The following is a 27,914-nucleotide window of genomic DNA, read 5'->3' as shown; positions in this document are numbered from 1 at the left end:
TGGTGGCGTTGACGTCATGCCATCCTTGTCACCAGAGCAGAATGATGAGAGGGATCTTTGAGAGAAATTTTAGTTCAATGTTGCATGAACTGCGCAATATATAAATTCGACTCAAGCTGGAATATACCACAACAACCTGGTAGCTCTCCTCACCCGAGGAATAGCATAGAACTGCCGGAAAGGTTCTAGAGGAACGTAATAGCAATTTTACATGACGTGAGTGAAATAAGTTATTCTGAGAGAGGGAAGCCCTTTATCTGCCCACTGTGGAAGAAGTATAAGGGGAGACGCGATAACCACATGTAAATGAAAGTAGAGTAAGACAGATGACGGTGGGACGTGAAGTATTTCTTCAACAACAGAACTGTAGACATGGAACAAGTCAAGCTGTGAGAGGAAGTAGATGCGACTGCCATCAGAAAATTGAACATACTCTGATTATAGTAACATATTAAACGTTTGGTCCCACGGACGTCGAGCTCCCCTCCACATATATTCAAATATGCCACACTGAAAAGGTGATAACTAATTAAATATCTCTAGGTCTTTGAGGGAATGGAAACGTGATCATACTGCAAAGATGCCGATTTGGCCTTTATCTTAACCACAATCCGCAAGCTCACTAAACTAACACGCGCGGATATCACATGGCTCCGGGTTAGTGATGAGGTTGTACTGAGTGCAGCCAGCAACAGCCAGATATTCTGCTCATTGGTTAATTTCATTCACTTGTTAAACTTTTTCTCTTTTGTCTTTATGTACATGTATATCATGTAGGGTACCAGTAACCTTCGCCAGTTTAAGATATAATGGAACACTTTTTGTAAAATGCAGCCATCTCAAGTGACGTAGAGCCAAATTGGTGGAAAATGGAGTGTCATCACATCAAAATGCCCGTTGTGTGAATTATTCCACTTTGTGTGTGAAAATCTGAAAAATATTGATACACATACAAACTGTATCACTATATACTTATCTAAGATGGATTTTGGATTACACACAGGCCGTGTGACATCATTGATACCCTGATATCAGATATGAAGTTAGTAGTGGGTTCGAGAGTGTCGTGCCAAGGGGTTTTAAGTTCGCTCATGAACTCTGTACGTTTAAAAGGAGAAAAAAAAGAAAGAAGTCTTAGACCAACACACCACATATATTTATATCCGATGTAGCATTTTATCCACGTTCGTCTTTGGGGGGGGAAATAAATTTATTTGCTCGTGGGCAGAGAACGGACGAACACACGCATGGTATCAGCTGTGTTTACAATCGTGTTGTCAACTGTGTGAGGACCTGGGTCCACGGTGCCTCATCACCTGGTGTCAACCTCGCTGTTGCCTGGCCCCCCTGTCACACTTGGGCGACGGCCCATAGCCATCTAGCCCTCTAGTCGTCCACAAGATTAAGAAGGTATAAAAGATTTCTTCCCTTTTAAACTGCGGGGGTGTGTGCGAACAGCCAAAGTGCCTATGAATCGATGACCGTCATGAGAGTTAGTGTCCAAGGAAGGGTTTTAGGGAGAGCATGTCAGAGAGGAGGTATTCCTCGCCGGTAAGAGAATGTCATTGTGAACAGGAACTAATCATAACCAGGGTAATGTAACTTAATATGTAACCTACTTGAAAGGGCCAAAAAAAAAAAATCACCTGAGAGGATCAGACTCCTGAATAGAAAAGCACCCTTGTAACTCTGCAACTTAAAAAGGTAGTAGAGTCTTTGAACGACTTGTAGCATGTAGAATCATACATTATGTACTGTTATTGCACCATCTTGTTTCAATGGTGATTTGAGGAATAACTTCACATAGCACTGGACCTGATGGGGAAATCATATGGATATCTTAAATTTTTATATGATGATTATATATGTTGGGTAATTTATCAGTTTAGCTGTACATAGAAACTAGCTCTGGATCTTAGTGATTTTGTGTATGAATATTAGTGTAGAGTTTAGATAAGTATATGAATTGTAGAGCATGATTTGGACCATTATCTATACGTTGTTTCATGATACAGTACTAGATAAGGTGATGTTAGTGAGGGTTATGAATGTCTGGGAAAATTTGGAGACAGTTAATGTAAAAGTAGATGAAACATTTACGAAATCAAAAGAACCTATGAACACTTCACCTAACATCCAAAACAATTGAGATTTGCCTTGATATTCAACTTTGTAGTTGAAATGTATGGGACACACCCATGATTAAACATTGCACCATCTGACGAATGTCACTAAGCAGATGACAGACCACATGGTCATTTATGTCATTGCCCACCCAGTCCACAGACAGTCATTTCATGTATTCCCTAACTGCAGAATAAATAAATGGTATGTAAGCACCACATTTTCCTTTATATTCATAAGCCTCTTCATTGCTTTTAGTATCGTAGAATGAAGTACAGTGCTTGAAATCACATTCTGCAGCCATTGTTGTATTATCATTGCAAAATAATGTCACTTGAATCCAAAACTTGTTTTGATACCCAGCTGAGTTGATGATGGAGAGGGCTGTAAAAATTAGGGAAAATGCAGGGTTATGTTACAAATTAACTGAAATGCTCTTAGAAATCAACAGAACTAGTAATGGTTTTTGTTATTTTGAGCAATCAACGTATTAGCTGTAGAATTTCTGGTGAAAGTTTTTATTGCATAAGATAATAAGTTGGTAGTGGCAGCATCTGTGAAGATCAGGAAAATGTGATTAAGTTAAAGAAAGTGAAGCACAAGAAATCATTTGAACCAATGAAAACCTGACCTTAAACTGCCAACTATGATGTTTTTGTTTTTATCCCATGTAGTGTGTATCTTGTATTTGGTAGAAGGAAGCAGAAACACTCAAACAAATTTACCACCAACTAAATATAAACCAAAATAATCCCGAATTTTTTTTGATAACATGAAGAATAAGATAAATTTTGATCGCTTGAGGAAGTTCACAGGTTCTCTTGAAGTTTACTACAAGCATGTGTTACACAGTCCTTGAAAGTTAACTGAGAGAGCGAATTAGAATTGGATGAGAAGTCAAAAATTTAGATATATGAAAATATGAAATTTGAAGAGAGAACATTGGATACTTGGTGCATGGCTAAGTGCTTTGTTAGACAGAAATTGAATAGTAAAACTGTAGATGAAATTCTTGGACATTGTTTTTTATGTAGTATGAGGGATGTAGCAATTCTTTGTTTCTTTACATAGTTTTGTTTGTTTTTTTGCATGCATATTCTTCCTCATGAATCACCAAGTCATAGTAGATCATTCCTCCCTATATTGTATCATCTTTCAACCATTTTCTCATACTTCTGTTCCTCCTCAACTTCCTTTCACCTTCTTTTCGCTTCCCTATAATCATCCTTTCTCCACCATCAACTGTCTTTTCCATAATCTGCTTGCTCTTGCTTTCTTTCCCACTTTTCTCACCACTTTTGCTGTAATTTTTCTTCTTGTCGGAGGTAAAGCCATGTCATTGATAACATTGAGTAGTAGATAAGATTAGGGACTTGTTTCATTTGCTGTATTGCTGTCTCTGAATTGGAGAAAATGTAAAAGTATCATTACAAATATGTAGAAATTGCTAACAGCTTTTTAAGTAGTTTGTGGAAAGTACACTAACATATTACTTCTCTGTCAGGCCAGCAACTTGAATTAAGACACAAAAGGAGGATTACAAGAATGGAGACCTTAAGGTAAGCAACACTACAGTTGAATTTGCTAAGCAAAAAGATTAAGTTTACCGGAGTAAATAATCTTCATTTTCCAAGCCAAGGGCATATCATCTACTGAGGGGTTTTTGCAGGAACTACAATCCATATATGCTATCAGTAGCTTGCAAATTTTCCTTATAATGCTTGGATTCCTGTATGTCTTGTACATACAGTGAGTACTGTACTTAACTTAGCGAGCCCATATGTAATTGTTACAAAGAATATCTGACTGATAATGGCTTGAATTTAGAATGTAAAATAGAATTCATGAAAATGTAATGCTATCATTGAATCTTCTGAAGAAAGAAATATTGTGATTTTCTGATGAAGCAACTGTTTCAAGTGGAGTTGGTGAAAGTAGCTTTGTTTTTTGAAGCTGGTTCCCAAAAATTGTCAGTCATCCACCTAAAATGAAATAATTTTACTTTTTCTACTACTTTTATAATATAAAATTAGACCTTTTTTTTTTTTAGATCTAGGACTGAAATTCTTCGAAATCCATGCTCTGTCGAGAAAAATAATGATTTACATCAGAAATATGAAAAAAAATGAACCCTGACTTATACTGTCATTTTACCATTCCATTACACATCTTTTGGCATATGTCAGTATATCAGATGATAAGTGATAAGAAGGAAATAGGAAATAGCACTAGAGTTGACCAGTTATGGAAACTTCTGCTGTTTCATCCCCTTGAGGGAGTTCCTGGAGGGAATGAGCATCAGAGATATAGATAGATAGATAGATGATGGGGCTTTATTATTGAATATGTATGTAAGGTCTTTGTTTAACTTTCATACTTATTTGCCATTAATCACATTAGTTAGAAAGCATCAAAAGCAGATGACTGATCCTCTCCCTACTGTGTTTCTTCGTTACGTCAGTAATACCGGAAGGGAGGATTTTCAGCCCCCAGCTCCTATACTTCTTAGGCGCCTTCTATGACATGTAGGGGATAAGGGGCAGTATTCCTTCTTCCCTGTCTTAAAGGATACCTGTATTTAAAGTATTATCTATAAGAATGGTCATATATCAGAAATGTTAACGTTAAATCATGGCTATTTACTCTGTGTGTATACTGCTGAGAATATATGTGTGTATACTGCTGAGAATATATAAACACATCCACTAATTGCAGTGTTGATCACAGATGGCAGCACACACAGACATGTGGCAGAGCTTTCAAGGATATAAGGCTGTTCCTTCTTTTTTGCAGTAGAAGGAAAGTTTCTATGAAGCTGTGGAGTAAACCTGCATCCTACATATAAATGCCTATAAATGTCAAAGCAGATATATCTTTTAGAATCAAAAGTGTTAATGTACAAAATGAATGCATAAGGAGGAACTTAAATGTTTAAGTTATTTGGTTTCAATTGTAGTTTTATAAGATCCTCATTATTTCATGTTTGTTTTGTATATGTGTTCTGATGAATAGGCTGATTTCTTGTTAGATAAGATGATTGTGAATTATTGTTAAGGAGAATATTTAGTGAGTGTATTTGATAACTTTTTAGGTATCAATATCTCTTTTCTCACCAACAGAATAGCATGCATTTCTTGGAATGTAGAGACCACATGGCCAGAGCAGGACCTTCACACTTTAATGGGAGTTCGCAAAGATCCCATTATCAAGCGTGGCTTGGACGATCACCTCCCAGACTTATATTTTGTATGGTGAGACTTTGAGAAATGTTTGTAGATGTACAGTGTTTTGTACAACAGTAGCTCACTTTTTGATGAGATTTAGAATCTTGTTTATGTGTCTTATTAGTTGAGCATAAATTGTGCAATTAATGCTGTATATTAACTGAAGGTAATTGCTTGATATATATATTTTGCAAAATATATCCCTTTGCCATGTTTCATTTTAGAAGTGATTGCAGTATCTGAATCCATACTAACAAGAATTGTTGGAGAAATTGGGAGTCATTCACTAAAACTTATGTCTTCTCAGCCTTCAAGAGGTAAAGTCACAACCTCAGAATGTAGTGATGGATACCCTGTTTGAGGAGCCATGGACCAGTGCATTGAGGGAAATTATTGGCCCGCACAATTATGTGAGGATCACTGGTGAGCGTTTGCAAGGGATAGTCACGAATGTATTTGTTAAACGACAGCATCTCCCTCATGTCCGTGACATACACACTTCAGTTGTCAGAACTGGCTTAGGGGGGTTTTGGGTAAGTTTTTTCTTGCACCATTTGGGCAATTCCCCCCCATGCTGTGTACCTGGCTGTTAGATGCAGCTTTGTCCCGTTAGATTAGAGGTCTCTGTATTTCATGCTTATGGGTAATGGGATAGATAAGTTTAAATGTTGTTAAACAAGGCATAGATCCATACAGTGATGAACTGAGGTGATTTTGTAAGTTATGCTGTTATTGATTGATAAGCCATCCATAAGTTTTGATACTAAAGATAGATTCATGGTAATATATCAAAAATTATAGGGCTTTAGTGTGCTTTGAAGAAAGTTTACCTTCTCAGGTCATATGTCTAAGTTTTTGTGCACCTTTATACATCAAGATTTCTTTTCTTTAAACTAATCACACAAATGTGACAATAGCATGATTCCATGTTTCATTCATTCCAGGGTAACAAAGGTGCTGCCAGCATCAGATTCTCTCTGTATGGATGTTCCATGTGCATCGTTAATTGCCACTTGGCTGCCCATGACACAGGATACAAGGAAAGGGTAGAGAATTTTAATACCATTGTTGACACTACCCAGTTCCCAGTCCCAGAGACTAGTAACATTCTCTACCATGAGTAAGTGTTTTGTATGAGAAGCTTGTTTCCAATGGAAAATAATCCTTGATATGGATATCTGTAGTTATTAGACACATTAGGTAGAAGTAGTCGGTAAGAACATTGGATGGAAGCCTCTGGAAACACTCTGCTGGAGTTGCCTTCAGCCAGTGGCCTGTTAACGATTAGGCACTAAAAGCTAAGAAAAGGTAATGGAGTTCACTAGATATAGAGACTTTTGCCGTGGTTACCCCCTTCAGGGAGTTCCTAGAGGGAATGGGATCCAGAGATATAGATAGCTAGATGAATAGATTTGAAGTTTGAGATGATTTCAGGAGCAGTTTTTACCATATAATTGTAACTCTTTTTTTAACCTGAATGCTTTTGCTGCTTTAGTGAGGTAGTATCTGGAGCACACATCCAGTCTCGAGCTGCCATGTGTAATGTACTGGAACCAGAGACTACCATCCACAGCCAAGTCTTACTTACTACTCCTTGGTTCATAATTATTGGATGGAGAGGACATTGTTTTCTGTATTGTGTTGCAGAAGAACTGTACCATGAGAATATCTTTTGTAACATGAATGCCATTTTAATTCACAACAGTAACATGTTGAAGTTTACAGCTTTGCACAATCCTTGTTTTATTTTCTTTGGTACACCATAGTGTGTCTTTTGGTTATATATAACAACGATCATTCGTCACTTTGTAATAAATGTTCTAAGGGTCCTGGAAGCACTCGTAATTTTTTATTTTAAAGGTAATTGAATGCCTGTTCAAAACTTAGCTACAAGTAATTACTGAGTTGATATGACAGAATATTTCACTGTGTGTAATCAAGTTTGGTACATTCCTCAAAGACAAGCCAACTTTGACCATAAGTATCCTATTCATTTTGTATTTTTTCCTTGACTGATTTTTTTGGGTATATTAGATCCAGGCTTGTCTTATGAGTACCTTTTGCTGTTTGATAAATCATAAATCACTGAAGTGGAACAGTTCTAAGTCCATCGCTACAGAGTGAATGACTATACTCTTGACCCAAAGTCACATGAATTCTGCTGTCCAGGATCCCTATTGGAATCACCACACTGGTTGCAACATGGAAATAAGTTTGAACAGATTACCTGGTAACATGCACACTATGGGGCATTAGTTTTTCAGACAGTCTGGAAGTGTATACATTTCTGGAGTACTTGTATCATTGCAAGGCCATAGCAGTGGCATTTAACCATGGGAAAAGGATAATTCTAAAGGTTCTCCACACACTAGACACTATACTGTTTCCTAATTGTTTGAAACATGTAGTAGAGTATGTGAATATATTTTGGGTCTCTTGCCCACAGCTATGTTTTCTGGCTTGGAGACATGAACTTCCGTTTTGAAGCCCATGTGACATCAGAGGCCATAGCTAAGCATGTCTCTGAAGCTAACTGGTCAGCGTTGGCAGAAGTAGATGAGTTGCAAAAAGCTCAGAAGAGTGGGGATGCATTTTCTATGTTAAAGGAAGGGAATCTAAGCTTCCCACCAACTTACAAATACCTGGAGGGAACTAATACATATGATTTTTCGTAAGTATTTAAAAAGTTTTAGAAATCAGTTTATTCACCCATTTCTATCATTGTATTCCTGCTTCCTTTTATGTATTGTTCTGATTTTATTTTTTTTGTAAGTTGTGCTTCACTTTCTTCATTCCAGTTATTTACATGCAGTCTCTGTGATGAATTTGATATATGGAGAGGGCAAACTAGCGTAGATCCATTGGGTATGGTATAAAGACTGATTGTGTTATACATAGTAAAGTAGAAAGCAGAGTAGTAAGTAAGGTCTCTTGATGAACCTCAGAAACACATTATGGTGTTTTGTTAATATCACATGTTTTGACATTAAGGTCATAACCTACCATTTATATGTGCAGGCATGAATGAATATCAAAGAGAAAGTTGAAAAAGATTTTATATTCTCAGCAAGTGTGTATCTGAGAATATTTTAAACAAAGATAATTACTTAATGGTTTACATCAGAAATACACATAGGCTTAGGTAAAGTCTCACAGTTTAGAAATCTGAGTGCTGACAGATTCATGTACTTTCAGTCTGTTTTGGGTACATCTTTGACAGCTGTGTGTTATCTGTGATTGGAGGGTTACCTCAAAGATAGGTGCGTATTATTATTATAGTGTGAGTTAGATAACCAGTTAAAATAAGTATTAAAACGCCAAACAGTTTTATTTGTAAGATATTCGCAAAATATGAAGCGTACTAACACTAGGCATATTGCAGTCTCTTTCCTATTTATATTGTTCACACTGTTAATGCTAAACTTTCACCATTGGCAAGATGATCAGTAAGTCCACTTTTTGCTCTAAGCAAATAATTTTCCTTGCCTTCTTTTGGGGTAGCACCACAAACATCTCTAGCTTCATGCTTAGAAGCCATACTGTATTAGATTTAAGGGCCAAAATCAGGAAAGAAGTTCAAGTTGGTATTCAAAGCTTGTATCAAGGTCACCTATGGAGTTCCTCAAATGGCGAGAAACTTAGTGGGAAAGAACGATGCAGGCAGAGTGCGAGTAACAAGGTCAGGGTGACTTGGTGACCTTACTTTCTTATTGTTGTACACATTTTCTCATTAGCACCATGCTGGATTTTGCTGAAGTACGCTAGAAGCAGCTGTGCAACACCCATCGAAAGCATTAAAAAATGCTGCAGATACCCAGAACTTGGTGTCACTGTTAGTAAACTGCAGATGGCATTATTGTGTATCATGGGTCCAATTTATAGTAGTGAAGATTAAAGAACTAATGGGAGAGTTAGATTGTAAAAGAGATGATTAGATGCAATTAGAGATTGTGGAATGATTGGTGACTCGAAGCATGGAAATTATTTTGTGTAGGGAGCTGGTGTGTCTGCAGACTTTGCAGACTTTGATCTGACATGACAGATCAACTAAGTGTGAAAAATGAAAAAAATAGATTAATTTTATAAGTGTAGCAACCCACCCCATGAAATTGGAAATGGAGCTTATGATAGCCAGAGAATATGTTTGCTATATTGAACATTGAACTGGGACACTTACATTATAATTCTAAGAATATTGAGGGATTTCTAATTCCTGAGGTTAAAGTCTTCTGAATCAGTTTCACTTTAGTCGTTGCTGTTATAACACATAACATGTCAGGACTTAATTGAAGTTTTCATTTATGTTACGTTAATGTATCTGGGTGGTTGTGCTTGACATGTTTCCAGCCCTGAGCAAGACGACCCACACTTAGCTGTAGGTAATATTTTGTTGACCACCCTTTTAAGAATATGTAAAATATGTATAATCATCTTCCTGACTTTTCATTTGTGTAGTTTGAAACTGCTCATTGAATCTACTTAATTTCAACTTGAGTGCATGTTTCACTGTTTTATGAAATATATGCTGCTTGGTCTCATAGAAATAAAGGGTTGAATTGATTGCTTTAAGTGACATGTCTCTGAACTTGTAATTTTTGCATGTCATTGATCAGAAAGGAAATAGATTTCAGCAGGAAGCAGGCTAAAAAGTCATTGATTTTCTTGATGTTATGTTGTGAAAGCATCTATAAATGTTAGATCTTTTAAGTACTAAGAAATATTTCTTCAAGACGGAGACCAGCTTGGACTGACCGAATCCTGCACCAGGTTCATGTAGATGCTTATGAGAATGTCAAGCTTGGGGTAGAGCAGACATCATATGCTCCAATTGAAGTATACACACAGTCTGACCATAAGCCCATTATGTCTTCTTATAAGATAAAGGTTTGTATATAGTTACTTTTTTTATTGAATGCATAAAGTAGGCTTTTTTGTCAATTGCTGTATTTGCATTTTCTATTTAGAATATGTGTCTCTTGACAAGTTACAGCATTTTATACTTCAGTTTTGACATATAAGTATGACATCAAAATTTAGGCATTTTTTCTGACAAGTTAGTCCAAGGTATTTGTCCACCAATATTTTTTTCAAAGATTAACATCATATATTTAACCCTTGTACTGTGTAGTTGATTTACAGGTGATACCCTGAAAAGTGTCAGGTATCCGTAAGTTTAATTTTCAATATTGAAAGATAAGTGTTTATGAGAATTGTCAGTAGAATATATTGATATTCATATTGGATTGAGAAAAATGACAGTTCATGCAAAAAAAAATCAGAAAATGTTTGAAAATTTTTTCTCCCATATTTGATACAGAAATTTACTCATCTTAGACAATATATAACTAAAATCGTCATACATGAAATGTATTGGTTATCAATATGCATCATGTAATATTAGTATCTTGTATAAGACGTGAAGGATTTTCTGCAGTTTCATAGCTGCATTCCATGCACAAGCAATGAAATGAAGGACTCGATAGAAATTCAAATGATTTACAACAAGAATGCCTTGTGAGAGGGATCAACATTTTAACCACCCTTTCCGGAATTATTTGTACCACTACTCCAAAAGAATAAGTGAAAATTAAGTGAAAATTAGATCATTATTTTGCTTAAAACAGGTTGTGCGTCTGTATCATGGATAATTTTATAGTCTGCAACGCCTTTTTTGTATTTCAAAAAGATGGAAACAGGGTCTCCCTTGATGATTTGAAGTAGAAATATTGACTGACAGCCCATGCTGTTAATGGCTGAATTTGGCATAATAAAAAATTGTCAACTCTGAAATTTTGTGTCTTCCCCAAGGCAGCAATCTCCTTATGATCTTTTTATTGATGTGCTCTTGTCATAAGCAAACTGTAGAATTTCAGTATTTTTTGAACATTCAAATACTTTCATGATACAGTATTATGTATTTAATTTTGAAACAATTTAAATACAGGGCAACAGAAACATCTCTGGCCTTCGAGTTGTCAGTTTAATGTTGCATTGAGGTCAGTGGATGGAAAGCTGCTACGTATGTGATCTGCAAACAATTAAAGCTTTTTAAATTCTTTGGATTTGTAAATAAAGCTCATTGAAGTTTTCTGGGAACCTTTGCTTTGAAAGATGACCATTATGTCCAGCAGTGAAAGGTTTATGGGAATTTTATTAGGTGTTTGTGCATGGTCGTGTCTAAACATGAAGCCTCATTTTTTAACGAAATAAGTGAAAGAAAAGTTTGGTAACTAGTTTTTATGGACAGAAGTCATTAGTAGAGCAGAGAAGTCTAGTGGAATGAGAAGGTGAAGAAATAAGGAAATGAAATAATGTAGTGTTGAATGATCAACTCCATAAGTTACAAAACTGAAAATGACAGTGAAAAAGTGAAGAAATTAGGAAATGAAATAATGTAGTGTTGAATGATCAAATCCATAAGTTACAAAACTGAAATTGACAAGTTTTAATTAAAGATGAGGATGTGTTCAAGAAAATTTAAATGAAGAGCTTAATTGTGCAAAAATGATAAAGGCAGATGCTCAACCCTTGAAATAATTTGAATATATGGTTGGAGAGGGATGAAATTCACTATATATTTTACAAGAGCTGTAGATGGACAAATAATTTCCGTTATCTACCTATATTGGTAGACCTGTGCATTGATTAAAGTGTATTAAGAAGTACTTATTTCATCTAGACTTCACCACAAACTTATTCAGCAAATTGCATTTTTAGATTTTCTCTACTTTCATCGGTTTAATAGGATTGGGGTTGAGTGGCTGATTGCATATTCTTGATTGTATCTCTGTTTATTTTCTTATTACTGTTCAATTTTTGTATGATTTTTCATTATTTATTCATTACATCCCTAAATCTATCGTTATTGTGTATTAATACAACTGTATGATCCTTCCTGCAGGTGTTTGCCAACCATGAAGAGCGCTGTGTCAACTTTCAGCCTCTGGGAACTTGGGTAGTAGGAGAGGGTGGTCCATTTAAGTTTACCCTTGATTCTGATGTTGTCATCTCACCGTGGGATTATGTTGCTCTGTATAAGGTGCCATTACCAAACTTGTTTTTTGTTAGAGTTAAGGGAAGCCAGTGCCATGGTAAACAGTCAGATCTTAAAGAGGACTTAGGAATTGAGTGTAAACATTGATAAGTGTCCAGTACTTCTCTGCAGATGAGGGGATTGTGGAGATGTGTATGGAATGAAGGCTGCTCTGTGTGGTAATATTAAGGTAGTCTCCCCCACAAATTCACTTGGAATTATATGTGTGGAAGTCATTCTTTCACTTTTAACACATTAGGCATGGCTTGAGGATATCTCAGTGATGCTGATGAGGCTGTCTGTATCTGATCTTTGCCTGTAAATTGGGAATGGAGTAATAGTGATATATAAGTAGGTAGATATTTAGACTTCCCCAGAACTTTCTAAAGGGGAAGTAAATGTTTATAGTTGTGTTACTGGAGTGATAGTTTTCATACTTGGTGTTTTGACAAGAAAATAGTGAAGTTGGAGAAAAATGTAGCTTAGACATTGAAGCTTATTGATTCAGTGGTGAAATTGATGAGAACTGCTATTGACGTTTGTGTGAATAAATTGTACATTTCCTTTTCCATAGCCAGAGGTTGAACCATTATGTGACGTTCATTTTTTTCATTCATTTCAAGCTAAAAGTTTGTTTTCTAAATTGTTTCTTACATTTTTCATATGTATATATATGTATGTGTGTGTGTGTGTGTGTGTGTGTGTGTGTGCGTGTGTGTGTGTGTGTGTGTGTGTGTGTATATATATATGTATATTATCCCTGGGGATAGGGGTGAAAGAATACTTCCCACGTATTCCTCGCGTGTCGTAGAAAGCGACTAGAGGGGACGGGAGCGGGGGGCCGGAAATCCTCCCCTCCTTGTATTAACTTTCTAAAATGGGAAACAGAAGAAGGAGTCACGCGGGGAGTGCTCATACTCCTCGAAGGCTCAGAGTGGGGTGCCTAAATGTGTGTGGATGTAACCAAGATGTGAAAAAAGGAGAGATAGGTAGTATGTTTGAGGAAAGGAACCTGGATGTTTTGGCTCTGAGTGAAACGAAGCTCAAGGGTAAAGGGGAAGAGTGGTTTGGAAATGTCTGGGGAGTGAAGTCAGGGGTTAGTGAGAGGACAAGAGCAAGGGAAGGAGTAGCAATACTCCTGAAACAGGAGATGTGGGAGTATGTAATAGAATGTAAGAAAGTAAATTCTCGATTAATATGGGTAAAATTGAAAGTTGATGGAGAGAGGTGGGTGATTATTGGTGCATATGCACCTGGGCATGAGAAGAAAGATCATGAGAGGCAAGTGTTTTGGGAGCAGCTAAATGAGTGTGTTAGCGGTTTTGATGCACGAGACCGGGTTATAGTGATGGGTGATTTGAATGCAAAGGTGAGTAATGTGGCAGTTGAGGGAATAATTGGTATGCATGGGGTGTTCAGTGTTGTAAATGGAAATGGTGAAGAGCTTGTAGATTTATGTGCTGAAAAAGGACTGATGATTGGGAATACCTGGTTTAAAAAGCGAGATATACATAAGTATACTTATGTAAGTAGGAGAGATGGCCAGAGAGCGTTATTGGATTACGTGTTAATTGACAGGCGTGCGAAAGAGAGACTTTTGGATGTCAATGTGCTGAGAGGTGCAACTGGAGGGATGTCTGATCATTATCTTGTGGAGGCTAAGGTGAAGATTAGTATGGGCTTTCAGAAAAGAAGAGTGAATGCTGGGGTGAAGAAGGTGGTGAGAGTAAGTGAGCTTGGGAAGGAGACCTGTGTGAAGAAGTATCAGGAGAGACTGTGTACAGAATGGAAAAAGGTGAGAACAATGGAAGTAAGGGGAGTGGGGGAGGAATGGGATGTATTTAGGGAATCAGTGATGGATTGCGCAAAAGATGCTTGTGGCATGAGAAGAGTGGGAGGTGGGCTGTTTAGAAAGGGTAGTGAGTGGTGGGATGAAGAAGTAAGAGTATTAGTGAAAGAGAAGAGAGAGGCATTTGGACGATTTTTGCAGGGAAAAAATGCAACTGAGTGGGAGAAGTATAAAAGAAAGAGACAGGAGGTCAAGAGAAAGGTGCAAGAGGTGAAAAAAAGGGCAAATGAGAGTTGGGGTGAGAGACTATCAGTAAATTTTAGGGAGAATAAAAAGATGTTCTGGAAGGAGGTAAATAGGATGCGTAAGACAAGGGAGCAAATGGGAACTTCAGTGAAGGGCGTAAATGGGGAGGTGATAACAAGTAGTGGTGATGTGAGAAGGAGATGGAATGAGTATTTTGAAGGTTTGTTGAATGTGTCTGATGACAGAGTGGCAGATATAGGGTGTTTGGGTCGAGGTGGTGTGCAAAGTGAGAGGGTTAGGGAAAATGATTTGGTAAACAGAGAAGAGGTAGTAAAAGCTTTGCGGAAGATGAAAGCCGGCAAGGCAGCAGGTTTGGATGGTATTGCAGTGGAATTTATTAAAAAAGGGGGTGACTGTATTGTTGACTGGTTGGTAAGGTTATTTAATGTATGTATGACTCATGGTGAGGTGCCTGAGGATTGGCGGAATGCGTGCATAGTGCCATTGTACAAAGGCAAAGGGGATAAGAGTGAGTGCTCAAATTACAGAGGTATAAGTTTGTTGAGTATTCCTGGTAAATTATATGGGAGGGTATTGATTGAGAGGGTGAAGGCATGTACAGAGCATCAGATTGGGGAAGAGCAGTGTGGTTTCAGAAGTGGTAGAGGATGTGTGGATCAGGTGTTTGCTTTGAAGAATGTATGTGAGAAATACTTAGAAAAGCAAATGGATTTGTATGTAGCATTTATGGATCTGGAGAAGGCATATGATAGAGTTGATAGAGATGCTCTGTGGAAGGTATTAAGAATATATGGTGTGGGAGGAAAGTTGTTAGAAGCAGTGAAAAGTTTTTATCGAGGATGTAAGGCATGTGTACGTGTAGGAAGAGAGGAAAGTGATTGGTTCTCAGTGAATGTAGGTTTGCGGCAGGGGTGTGTGATGTCTCCATGGTTGTTTAATTTGTTTATGGATGGGGTTGTTAGGGAGGTAAATGCAAGAGTTTTGGAAAGAGGGGCAAGTATGAAGTCTGTTGGGGATGAGAGAGCTTGGGAAGTGAGTCAGTTGTTGTTCGCTGATGATACAGCGCTGGTGGCGGATTCATGTGAGAAACTGCAGAAGCTGGTGACGGAGTTTGGTAAAGTGTGTGGAAGAAGAAAGTTAAGAGTAAATGTGAATAAGAGCAAGGTTATTAGGTACAGTAGGGTTGAGGGTCAAGTCAATTGGGAGGTGAGTTTGAATGGTGAAAAACTGGAGGAAGTGAAGTGTTTTAGATATCTGGGAGTGGATCTGTCAGCGGATGGAACCATGGAAGCGGAAGTGGATCATAGGGTGGGGGAGGGGGCAAAAATTTTGGGAGCCTTGAAAAATGTGTGGAAGTCGAGAACATTATCCCGGAAAGCAAAAATGGGTATGTTTGAAGGAATAGTAGTTCCAACAATGTTGTATGGTTGCGAGGCGTGGGCTATGGATAGAGTTGTGCGCAGGAGGTTGGATGTGCTGGAAATGAGATGTTTGAGGACAATGTGTGGTGTGAGGTGGTTTGATCGAGTAAGTAACGTAAGGGTAAGAGAGATGTGTGGAAATAAAAAGAGCGTGGTTGAGAGAGCAGAAGAGGGTGTTTTGAAATGGTTTGGGCACATGGAGAGAATGAGTGAGGAAAGATTGACCAAGAGGATATATGTGTCGGAGGTGGAGGGAACGAGGAGAAGAGGGAGACCAAATTGGAGGTGGAAAGATGGAGTGAAAAGGATTTTGTGTGATCGGGGCCTAAACATGCAGGAGGGTGAAAGGAGGGCAAGGAATAGAGTGAATTGGAGCGATGTGGTATACAGGGGTTGACGTGCTGTCAGTGGATTGAATCAAGGCATGTGAAGCGTCCGGGGTAAACCATGGAAAGCTCTGTAGGTATGTATATTTCCGTGTGTGGACGTGTGTATGTACATGTGTATGGGGGGGGTTGGGCCATTTCTTTCGTCTGTTTCCTTGCGCTACCTCGCAGACGCGGGAGACAGCGACAAAGTATAAAAAAAAAAAAAAAAAAAAAAAAGATATTTAGATAGGCTTCATTACTAAAGTCTTGGTTAGTATGTCTTAGAGTTTCATTTTGTATTTATACAAATCACACATTTTGTCTTATTATTAGGTTTTAGGAATAGTTCATGACTTGATTAATAAGTAATGGTTTACACAGGTGGACTTCACATCGATGGATCAATACATTACGTACACTTACCTACCCCAGCCTCCTCTTGGGAATACAACACAGCGTACCATCCAGGTAAGTTACTAGATATGATAAAAAAAAAAGTTTTGTTGTTGTCATGCGATTTTTCTTGCCATTCATATCCACTTCATGGAATTAGGCATCTCTTCCTCTTTCTAGCATACAGGTTATGGAACCCCAGTTCAGCAGTATTGATTCTTAAGAGGCACAAGCCTGTAGATCCACATCATGTGAATGAGAGTGAAGATCATGGTAATGGAATCTGCCCTTTGTCAGCTGGAATCATTAGGGTTATGGAATCTGGTTTGCAGTATATATTCTCACAAAAGGAGCATGGGTGTATACTCTTGATCTGTAGATAGATAGATGGAAATACTGTCATGAAAGATTTTTCTGTTGTTATGGGTATGGCCTCTTGCTATCTATTGGGTGAAGCCCTGTATATTTATATCTTTGATGAATATTCTTGGGCTGGTTGAAGCTTTCATACATGGAGAACATTCATCAGAAACAAGGATTTGAATGGAGGGATGGTATGATGAATATAGTTTATACTTCTGCTGTTAATCTTGGAAGGTGTCATTGGTTTGAAATTCCATCATCATTTGTGAAAATATGAAAAGAAATTGTGATCCTGTATAAACCGATATCTTGGCATATAAAAGTAAAAGAAAGTACACTGAAATAATGTAGTTACCTATGTTTGGCCTCATGGAGTGCTGACTAAACAGCTGACATGTTGACAGCTCAAGAGGGGAGGACATGGAGATTTTATGTCTTCTCTTGAACTTGGAATAGCACTGTACTATTATTTGATATACAGGCACATCACTGATGGTGAACAGTGTGAATGTATTTAGAAATATTCTGTTCTGCACTCTGAAAATGATTGGGAGGAAGGATTATGACCTGCATGCACGTCTGTGGTAATCCTAATCCTTCTACAACTTGAGAGAAAAGGAAAGTTCATATAGTTCATGTTTCTTTGTATCTCATTCTGCTCATTTCTTGCCAAGGCACTTTGTTAGTGTTGGATAACATGAAGATATGTAGAAATATTATGCTACACATACCGAATGATGATACACTGTGCACTATTCTACAAATGTTACCAAAGTCCACTATCACCACAGGATTACATCCATGAAAGTTAATTGCAGTTGTTATGTGATCTGTTCCACATGACTTGATAAAGGCCAAGCATGAGGGTGTGAATGTATGGGTGGTAGGATCCCATGCTGCCCAGGCTTCTAACACTCTAAAATTACTCTGTGAATCACATTTCTCACTTTGCATTTGTTGTTCTTCTTTTTCCTCACCAGCTGATTTATATGATGATACTTGCTTAGGCCTTCCAGCATTTACAAATTTTTTTGTGAGGTCACTATACATATGACCTCAGAGGTTGACAGATGTGCACCCAGTGATGATTGTAGGAGTACTGAGGAGAGGTGTATTTTTTCCCATGCTTGCCTGATAGTGAGATCTTCATAGATTACTAGTAGTATGATAAGTCAGGAAGATATATAGACAGAATAAGGAGCAGTGAAAAATCCTATTATATTGGCCAGTATTTAATGGTTAAGAATCATGAGTGGAGACATGTCTTTTGATATCACTTTAGAACACTGGTCATACTTGCTGTATGTGTTTTAGTAAGGTGGAAGGCTGTGTGCATTTTATCTTCAATATGTGTATGGGAACACATTCAAAGATAATAGAAATGAAATTAGATTTCAGAATCAGCGCGAGAATGTAAATTTTAGTGTAGTGTCTTATTTTCTGTCATTTATGTAAAAGTGAATATATGCTTTTCTTCTCTAGCTCCTGTTCAATGATGAACTGCTGCAGCATCCCGGTATGTATCGCCTAGTTTATTATTCAGGGAAGTACAACTCATATCTTGGCATGAGTGACCCTTTCCCAGTTATTTCCCAATCATAGTAACTCTACCTGGTCCAGAAGCCTCTGAGAAATGTGTGGTTTTCAGTCTTGTAACAGATGTGGAATATTTCTAATCCTTATGATCAGTACTTGTGAATGTGTCAAAAGGAATTTTGTTTTGGCTCCAGTTTGATGTATCATACCTATTTTACTTTGCTTGTGCCATTTGAGTATTTTTAAGGTTTTTGAAATCCAGCAAAATCAGCTAGTTCAGTACTTTGTGAGCTAGTGCTAGGGTTCATTATCCTGGCAGAGATTCATGTACTACGTATAGTGTGTACAACTGAAAGCATACCTGTCAGGTACTGGTTCTTGAATTAGAAAAAGATGGAGACTTGGATCTCCAGTACCCTACGTGCAAACAGGCACGAGAATATTTGTACTTCATTAACGTGAAAGTCAGATGTTTGACGAAAGTCCTCTAATTTTACTGATAATGATAGAAATGACTTTATAAAGTTTTTTATTGAATTCTACCTCACCCTTGCATTATTGTTATCATGTATAATTGATAAAGTGTGATGTGTGTGAAATCTCAGCTTTGGATGGTTGAATATTATTTTCTTATACATTATATATTTTACTGGTGTTTATTAAAATGATATCATATGATGATGGTTAGCCTGGCAAAACCTCTTGGCTTCATATTAAGAGTACCCATCAAAATTTGAAGTAGAAAGTTCATTATACAAAATGTGCTTACTAGATAACTATTGGAACACTTGTTACCTCATGAAGTAACTATGAACCGTTTAAACTAATCATGACAAACATTCCAAATCCTACCATTGGATAGCTGCACCATTGTTTCATAGATACCTACCTTACAAGACATCTCTGTTGACCTGTCCTTGTGTTTACTTGAACCATTATAGGCCATTGATTTTAATTGCTGAAGGGAGAGAGTATAGATGGTTCAAGTAAAAATGAAAAGCTTACCCTTGCCACACACTTCAGCAACCTCTTTTTACAGAGCCCTTTTCCCTGGTAGAACATTGATAAAACACATACACATCAAATTACCTCACATGTACTTCACATTTGCATTCCCAATCCAGTCTTAAACACCACTCCATTAGACATACGCCCATATGAAATTATACTCTGCAGTCATGTGCAATTACCCTTTGTCATATTCATTATTTCACAAGACCCCCTCATCCTGAAGGTGTAACTTCCACACTGAAGACCCAGAACACCAACTCCTCCTTATCCTGTTCATACCCCAAAAAGACATACATAATGTGCCAAAGCTGTTGACATGTGCATATGGACAGCTTTTTGAGTGCTACATAGAAAGGGAGTTTGGGCTGGGAAAGTAAAAAAATAGAATAAAGGTATTATTGTTATTATTTTCTTTTTCATACTTGATTGCCGTTTACTGTGTTAGTAAGGTAGCACCTGGAACAAAGAAAGGCCACATCCACTCACATCCATTCTCTAACGACAGCATCCATTCTCTAACTGTTGTGTAGTGCACCGAAACCATATTTCCTGATCCACATCCAGGTTCCACAGACCTTTCCAGGTTATGACCAGTATACTACATTTTTCCAATTTTACTCTATCCCATGCATGCCTTTCACCCCTCTGCATGTCTAGGCCCCAATCGCTCAAAATCTTTTTTACTCCACCCTTCTGTCTCCAGTTTGGTCTCCCTTCTCCTTGTTCCCTCCTCATCTGACACATATATCCTCTTTGTCAACGTTTCCTCACTCTTTCCATGCCCAAACCATTTCAGTATACCCTCTTTTACTCTCTCAACCACACTCTTTATTATTACAACACATTTCTCTAACCCATACTTCTTTTTTTATCACCAAGAGTGGTAATTTACCGTATTGATATTGATGAATATAATGATATTCATATGAAGATATACAGCATACTAAATTACTTTTGTACCAGTAGAGATATACTGCACATCGACTGTGAGTGAGCTAATAGTGTGCCACACTTTCAGAATGGCCAGGACACCTTGTTAAGAAGTTGTTGTACCCTCAGCTTGTTAGTTTAATGGAGATTTTTCTTTTAACTTATTTTTTATCATGAGGCAAGCTGTGGCTGTATGGCCTCCCATTATACTTATGCTATTTGTTTATTCCATCCTATTTTTTTATCATGGGGCAAGCTGTAGCTGTATGGGCTTCCATTATATTTATGCTGTTTGTTTATTCCACCTGAGTACATCATTGTTTAGGGCTTGTATAGTTGGCAAGCCTGAAAGAATGGTGCCACTATCTAGTGGTAGATTTTAGAAGCATGGTTTACTTTCATGATCCATGATTAGCTGACCTGATACAGCCCAGCATTTAGAGATAGTTTGATTTTCACAGATTCACAGTTTAGAGTTTCCTTTTGATTAATAATCAGCCTATGAGACCATCAGGTCTTGCCATGTTCTATACCCAAACTTGCTTCTCTCATGTTGCAGGAAAAAAATTGATACATGAGTTTTTTAACTCTAAAAGCAGAGTTACACATGCAGAGTCATTCATAAACGTTTTTTTAATGAGTTATGTTCACATAAACATCATTAGTAATCAGTAAGACTCAGACCATTTGATGAAGAATTCTGCATGCCAGTTTGGCTGTTGAGTAAGTAATCATAATTACATGCATGGACTAAAGGTAATTGTATGTTAAAAGAAGGAGGGATGCCTTTGTGGGTATACAGAAGGGGAAATATATATTAGTGTAGGATAAGGTTGGAAGAAATGGAGCTTAAAGGTAGATAATAGATTGATATTGAAAGTTATAAATTTTAGGGGACAAATTTCCTTGAAACTGTATTATACAAACAAGGAGATGGCATTGTGCAAGTTGCCAAAATATTCTGGGAAGAAAGGGGACTTCCCCCTTTGTACGATTTGTGTAGGTGACTGGGACCAGTTTAGCTTCTGCCTATTTTGTAAATAGAGTATTTATATTTCAAAAGTAGAATAACCTCTGTAGAAATCATATATTGGCATTGTAAAGTTATCTTGACCTTTCAACACAATAGTTTGGATTAATGAAACCAAAATGTATACCACTTGAACAAGTTTTCACACACTGATATTTGTGCAAATAAGTTCTTGGGTAAATCAGTAAGCTTAACACGTATTGTATGGGAATATGAGAGAAAGTTTTTAATGAGCTCAAGGCATATACAGAGCTAGAGACCAAGAAATGAAACATGATTAGTATGTGCATGCATACAATGTATTGGTGTTTTTAGTAATAGTTATTCAACAAATTGCTTTAGCTTGTGTGAGTCAGTCGTGGAGACGTATATAGTGATTTAGGGGAGGTGCTTACTCTTTTCATAATTGATTAAATTAATGAATTATGGTTATGCAATATATATATCCCTGGGGATAGGGTAGAAAGAATACTTCCTATATATTCCCTGTGTGTCACAGAAGGCAACTAAAAGGAGTGGGAGCAGTGTCTGAAAATCCCCCCTCCTGTTCTGCTTTTCCAAAAGAAGGAACAGAGTTTTCCCCACTAAGGATTGGTCATCTGTTCTGGAACACTACCTTGCTAACACAGGAAAAGGCGAATATATATGAAAAAAATTAAAAAAAATATGTATACTTCCCACATATTCCCTGCGTGTCATAAGAGGTGACTAAAAGGGGAGGGAGCGGGGGGCTGGAAATCCTGCCCTTCAGTTTTTTACTTTTCCAGAAGAAGGAACAGAGAAGGGGGCCAAGTAAGGATTTTTCCACTTAGGCTCAGTCCTCTGTCTTTAACACTACCTCGCTAACTCGGGAAATGGCACATATGTATGGAAAACAAAATATATATATATATATTTATGTATATTATTATTTTTGTTTTTATTATACCTGATCGCTGTTTCCCACATCAGCGAGGTAGCGCCTGGAAACAGATGAAGCATGGCCCATCCACACACACATATATTTATGTATGTATAATTGATTCCTGCCCCAGGAGTCCCTTCTAACTTTATGAGGCTCCTGCTGCACTCAGGGTACTGGCTGCATCCACTGGCTGGGACAAAGGATCATAAAATGTTATGATGTGTGTCCATCTATGTGCAGAGAGAGTGCAGGACAATTGAGTATTAAATTTTCTTTTCATATTTATGGTAGTTATATCTTTGGTATGAAGGGTCTTGGGGTATGTTGAAATGGTGTTTGTAATGTTGTAGTGATGGGTGGTGTCCAGAGTGAAAGTGGAAGAATTTGATTCTGGTTTATTTGGGGAGTTTGGTTTCTGATGGGTGTATGTCTGGGGGGTTGGAGTTTAAAACTGAAATGTGAGGTTCTTGTTTATTGCTTGTCAAATTATTTCAGTATTATGATTTTTGGGGTTGGCGGGATCTGTGGGTAGAAGTTACTGATGTGTGAGGCAGGGTAAGCCTTATATTTCTGCTTGGGGTTTGATGGGTATAGATTGGTTTGGGTGGGAGGGATCTAGTGCTGTTACATAGAATTGGGTTTCAAGCATGTTGAGGTGAGTGTGTATTGGGAGGATCTTTATTTTATTGTAAATGTGCTGAGTGTTTGTGGTTGCTAGACAGCCAGTGATTGTTCTGAGTACATTATTTGGTGTGAAGTGTGGTCTGCAGCATTGCTATATTTGCTTTTGAAAGCATGGAGGACTTGGCAGGTGAAGCATAGTTTAGTTTGGAGAAGAGGCATAGTTTGCTGTGGGTAAAAACCCTATCTCTGTCTTATACTTCAGCAACCTCACATCCTGCAAAGATAGCACTGGCAAAAGACACACACATTATATTGACCCAACATGCACTAAACAACTGCCATCCAAATAAAGTCTTTTACACCAGGCATACATCTAGCTGAAACCACACTTCTCATACAGACACAAGTTACACATTCCTATCTGTTTTCTGGATATTGCCATTCTTTAGCTTTCACCTTTACACTAAATCTGACTTCTCACTACAAATGAGTCCAGGTTCTCCTTCTGAAAGTAGTGCAGCCTTGGGCTGCAGGAGCCTTTAGAAAGGCCCTGGGGTGGTTATAGAAAAAAAAATTATATATATATTCAGTTTCATGAGATTGAAAGATTTACACTTAGTAAAGAAAACAAGTAACTGACTGAATGTTTCATTGTAAAATTAGATATTCATAACTGTACAAGTGAACATGGCCACTGTACATTATTACTTTTTAATCATGTATCATTGAACTTGTACTTATGGAGTTTATGTTGATGAGAAATGCCATGCAGAGAATGAGAATCTATGAACAATATGAGGTAACAGAACTTGAAGTAAGAGAATGTCATACTGATGAATGAAGCACAAAGCAATATTAGTGAAAAATTATGAAATAGTGTTTGAAGCACAATTCTTACTGAGATTTTCCCTGCAAAGTTCATACATGAAGCAAAAAGCCTAACTGAAAAGATTGTAATTGGGAAAAATATATGTATCATTACAAATAGAATTTTACTCCCAGCCAGTACAATTAAGATCAAGTATTCAAGCTGTACATACAAATGTATGTATACATTAATAGAACTTTATTGCGGTGTTTTAAGGTTGAGCATGGTTCAAAGACAGCCATGAATCTTAAGAAGGTGATGTTTCTCAGTTACTACTATGCTGTTGCCTCAAATGTGTGGTCACTGTGATCTATTTGTCATGCTTCAGTTTTTAGATTTTGTTTTCAGGTTTGCTGTTGGGGCATCTCTGTACTGTAGATGTATTCCTTTATTTAATTATATTCATTTTAGAGTCATGAAGATCCAGTTTTCACATGTTTTCAAGCTAATGGCAAAGGTACTTACATAGATTTGTAAATCCAGTTTTCTGATTCTGATCTTAACTCAGTATAGTTATGGTAGGAAATTAAATTCCAGAAAGACACGATTGTTACAAAAAAATTTAAAAACAATGCTCTTTATTGTTTTGTAAACTGTTAACATATGTATTGTTGGGCTTTTAATGTAAACAGAGTATCTCTAATGCCTTTAGTTTTGATAGGTTCTTGACCAATATGAGGCCTTTTAGCTTTCGGTGCTGGAGCAGAGAGCTTTAGAAATGTTAAAGGATTTTCAGTGGTATTGCTCATATCCCATTATTGATCTCAGCTGTACCCTCTGTATATCATATCAAACATTAAAATCAGTCATGATAATAGTCATAGAAGGACTTAACTTTATTTCTTAACTCTTGTCTCTCTCTCATTTTCTTCTTGTAATTTATTGGACTTTCATCCTTCTGTCCATGTATTATTATGGCTGAATCTCCTTAATATGAAAAAGAATTTTCTTTTAAGCATGGTTTTTGAATGATTATCATTTGGGTCTTCTGAAGTACAAAAAGCACTTAAAGTGTGAGTTTCATAATTTCTAGGAAATACTACAAAGAACTGCATTTGATGAGGGAGCCATAGTGCCTAGGAAGTCAGTCATTCCATAATGAATTTTGAATATGTGATCTTTAGGGAATATCACTCTCACATCTACAAATTCTTATTGAAATACTGCAGTTTCTGTTGGAGCATTAGAAAATGTACAACTTTTTTTTATCTTTAGTAATTGACTTCTGTTAACCCTTAAATGCCTGATGAATTTCAGCAAGTTCCTTACAGTTTGGGGTAAAAGAAAAGCTTCAGATTTTCTGTTTCCCTTTTTAAGATTGGAGGAAATACATGTAGAATTAAAGGATATAGGCAAAAAAGTAAGTTGAAATATATGAATGTGGTATAGTGTTGTAGCCACCACTTTGAGACCTTAACTGAGGGAAAAAGAAGAGCAGAGAGGTGAGCCTCATGACACAAATTCATTGATGCCTCTTATCATTGTTTATTAAAGAAATGCAGTATGTAAATGTAAAGAATGTGTAAAAAAAAAAAAAGAGAGAGCTGATATAACTTACATGGCCATGAGCTAGCTTTAAACATAATGCTAAATTCCCCTGGTGGAGGCAGTGGGATGAAGGAGAGTGGGGGTCAGGAGTCTCATGACCCAAATTCACTAAATGATGCATATCACTGTGCATGGTAACAATTTACATATGTTTTTATGTTTACATATTCACATTTATTTACATGTATTCATGATCCAGAATTACTCCCAGTGAGATAGTCTCTGTACCATATGTCTGTGATATGCACCTAGAGTGAACAAGATACACTTAGCAGCCATATCTGTCAAAACAATGGTGGATTGTTCAAAATAAGCTTTCGAGAACTAGCACTCTCATGATGACTCCTGCTGCCTGCTAAGTTTTTGTATGAAATTTCTGGCATTTAGGGGCTAGTAAAACAGTTGTTGTTCTAGACTTTTTGATATATTTTATAAAGTTTTCAACTAAAACATGTTGTAAATACCATGCTAAAGATTTATCTTATTTGATTACTTGATTGTATATACCACCTTACAGTGTGTAATTGTATCATTGTGGAATAAGAGGGGAATGATGCACAGTATTTTGCATTTATTGTCACTTTCAATTTATAAATTTCACATTGTCAGTTTGGACAACTTCACCACAAGCTTTATGTGCTATACTGTATAGGCATATAGGATTCTACTAGAATGTATAATAAAGAGACAAAGTACAAGCAGAAATATGTCATGATCATAGCTTTGTGACCCAGTGTACTGTGTGAGTGTTTATGCTTCAAATGTATGAGGCATGGTTAATGTACTATGAATAGATATTTTGGTGTTTCACTGTGTGTGATGTTTGCTAGATGGGTATATGCTAGTGCCACAAGGACCCTTTGGCTCATATGATCTAATCTGAACATTCAAACCGTGCATTGCTCTTCATGTTATTCATGAAAATATTACCAAGCCTGACATATATATACCTGTGCTGTCTTTTTTTGAGCAATAAATGTGTTGAATATATGGAATGATGAAAAATATTGCAGGCTGTACGTTTATTATGATCACAAAGTGTTTGTTTAAATACTCAGAGAAAATGAGTACAAGCTATTTAAGTAAACAGTCAAGTCAGAAAGGTGGGGATTTTGTTTCTCTTTTTTTTGCCCTTTGGTTTTGTGGGTGAGAGACCCAAAGATTAAGTACTCATGGATGGCACAGATTGGTCATGGTCAAGTACATCGATGAATAAGTGAACCTTCATGTCAATTGTATAGGAAGACCAGTCTAATACATTACCATTATCACATGTCACACTTGTACTCACATTGAAATTAGCAATTTGTATTTTCACCAAGACAAATGAAGTTACTTGGTTTTGAATTCACTTTTCATCTAAGTTACTCCTACACATTTAGCATATAAAAACTATATGATGAAATGATTATTATTATTGATACTAGTGTTGCATTTTTGGTCATATTTCTTGGAATGTTTTTGTAATTTGAAATATGTTCACCTTATCATGTGGTTTAACCTTTTTTTATATGTTAAGTATAAAGCAATATAGTGTCTTAGCTATACAGTAATAAAGATAAGAGAACCAAGTGTATTACATAGGTGTAAATACTGTATGAATGAAAATTTTATTAGAGTGTGTTTTGGGGAGTATAGCTGTATGACTTTCATCTTTTGAGTGTTAAACAAATTCATGAGGTAGAATTATTGTTGGAAATAAGGTTATTAAAATCATCTCTTAAGTGATTACATTTTATGATGTCAGCACTTTTAACCTAATCATATTATTCTCTGCTCTTATATAATCATAAAGCATTGAAGAAATGGATGAAATCATGTTATTGTTTTATATCTGTATGACTACTTTTGAAAAAATATGAATTTCAGCATTTTAGAAAATTTTAGGAAAGAGCTAATGTATTTTAGTGGAGCAAATAATGTTGCATATTATTGGTAAGAATGCATTAAGATGTATAAGCGTGCTCTTCACAATATACTTTGGACAGCAGTTCTGTATTGTAATGGCAACCATATCACCACAGTGATTTTCTTTTTTGGTCATTGATAGCGGAGTGATTGAGTTGATACCAGTAAGTTTGCATAAAGACAGCCTTCATCAGGTTCAGACATTTTGTTCATTTGCTTAAAAAATTTAGGATAACTTGGTGAAGTTGCCAAATTACATTATTGGCTTTAATTCTTAATGTTGTATTAGCAAGGACACAGTGGCCCAAGTGATACCTGAATTGTGAACAATAGAATTCTGCAGTTTGCAAAAACAAAGTTTCCTCTTTCATCTTTTCGAGTAAAATAATGTTGAATGCTTTACAATGTGAGAATAATTTTGATCTCAGTTATATTATTCTGTCTGTTCAGTTTGTAAACACTTTCACTAAATAGTTATAATCAATTACAAGATTATGTGATCATGCCAAGTTCTGATTATTTATTGTACATTGAATTAGAGGAAGTAATGCAGAGGCCACCAAGAAATGCCTA

At 36.8% G+C, this 27,914-nt stretch overlaps 1 protein-coding gene across 3 annotated transcripts; it reads left to right on the top strand.

Annotated features, from left to right (window-relative positions):
- The first annotated feature begins 651 nt into the window (after window positions 1–651).
- On the top strand, window positions 652–25,382 carry LOC139754649 (phosphatidylinositol 4,5-bisphosphate 5-phosphatase A-like). Of its 3 annotated transcripts, none has more exons than XM_071672182.1 (10): window positions 652–714; window positions 3,629–3,683; window positions 5,244–5,375; window positions 5,656–5,881; window positions 6,293–6,468; window positions 7,795–8,019; window positions 10,079–10,232; window positions 12,250–12,387; window positions 16,608–16,694; window positions 18,465–25,382. In XM_071672182.1, the coding sequence occupies exons 2-10, from the start codon at window positions 3,670–3,672 to the stop codon at window positions 18,582–18,584; spliced, it is 1,272 nt and encodes a 423-aa protein (XP_071528283.1). In that variant the 5' UTR covers window positions 652–714; window positions 3,629–3,669; the 3' UTR covers window positions 18,585–25,382. The 3 variants fall into 3 exon arrangements, with proteins under 3 accessions (XP_071528283.1, XP_071528275.1, XP_071528292.1); XM_071672174.1 differs by lacking the exon at window positions 652–714 and adding an exon at window positions 862–1,410 and having other exon boundaries at window positions 18,465–19,042; XM_071672191.1 differs by lacking the exons at window positions 652–714; window positions 3,629–3,683 and adding an exon at window positions 1,271–1,410 and having other exon boundaries at window positions 18,465–18,715.
- The last annotated feature ends 2,532 nt before the right edge of the window (window positions 25,383–27,914 follow it).

This window comes from Panulirus ornatus, chromosome 2 (assembly GCF_036320965.1).
Source record: "Panulirus ornatus isolate Po-2019 chromosome 2, ASM3632096v1, whole genome shotgun sequence".
NCBI lineage: Eukaryota > Metazoa > Arthropoda > Malacostraca > Decapoda > Palinuridae > Panulirus > Panulirus ornatus.
The sequence above is the reverse complement of the archived record's forward strand: the minus strand, read 5'-3'. Positions and strand labels throughout refer to the sequence as shown.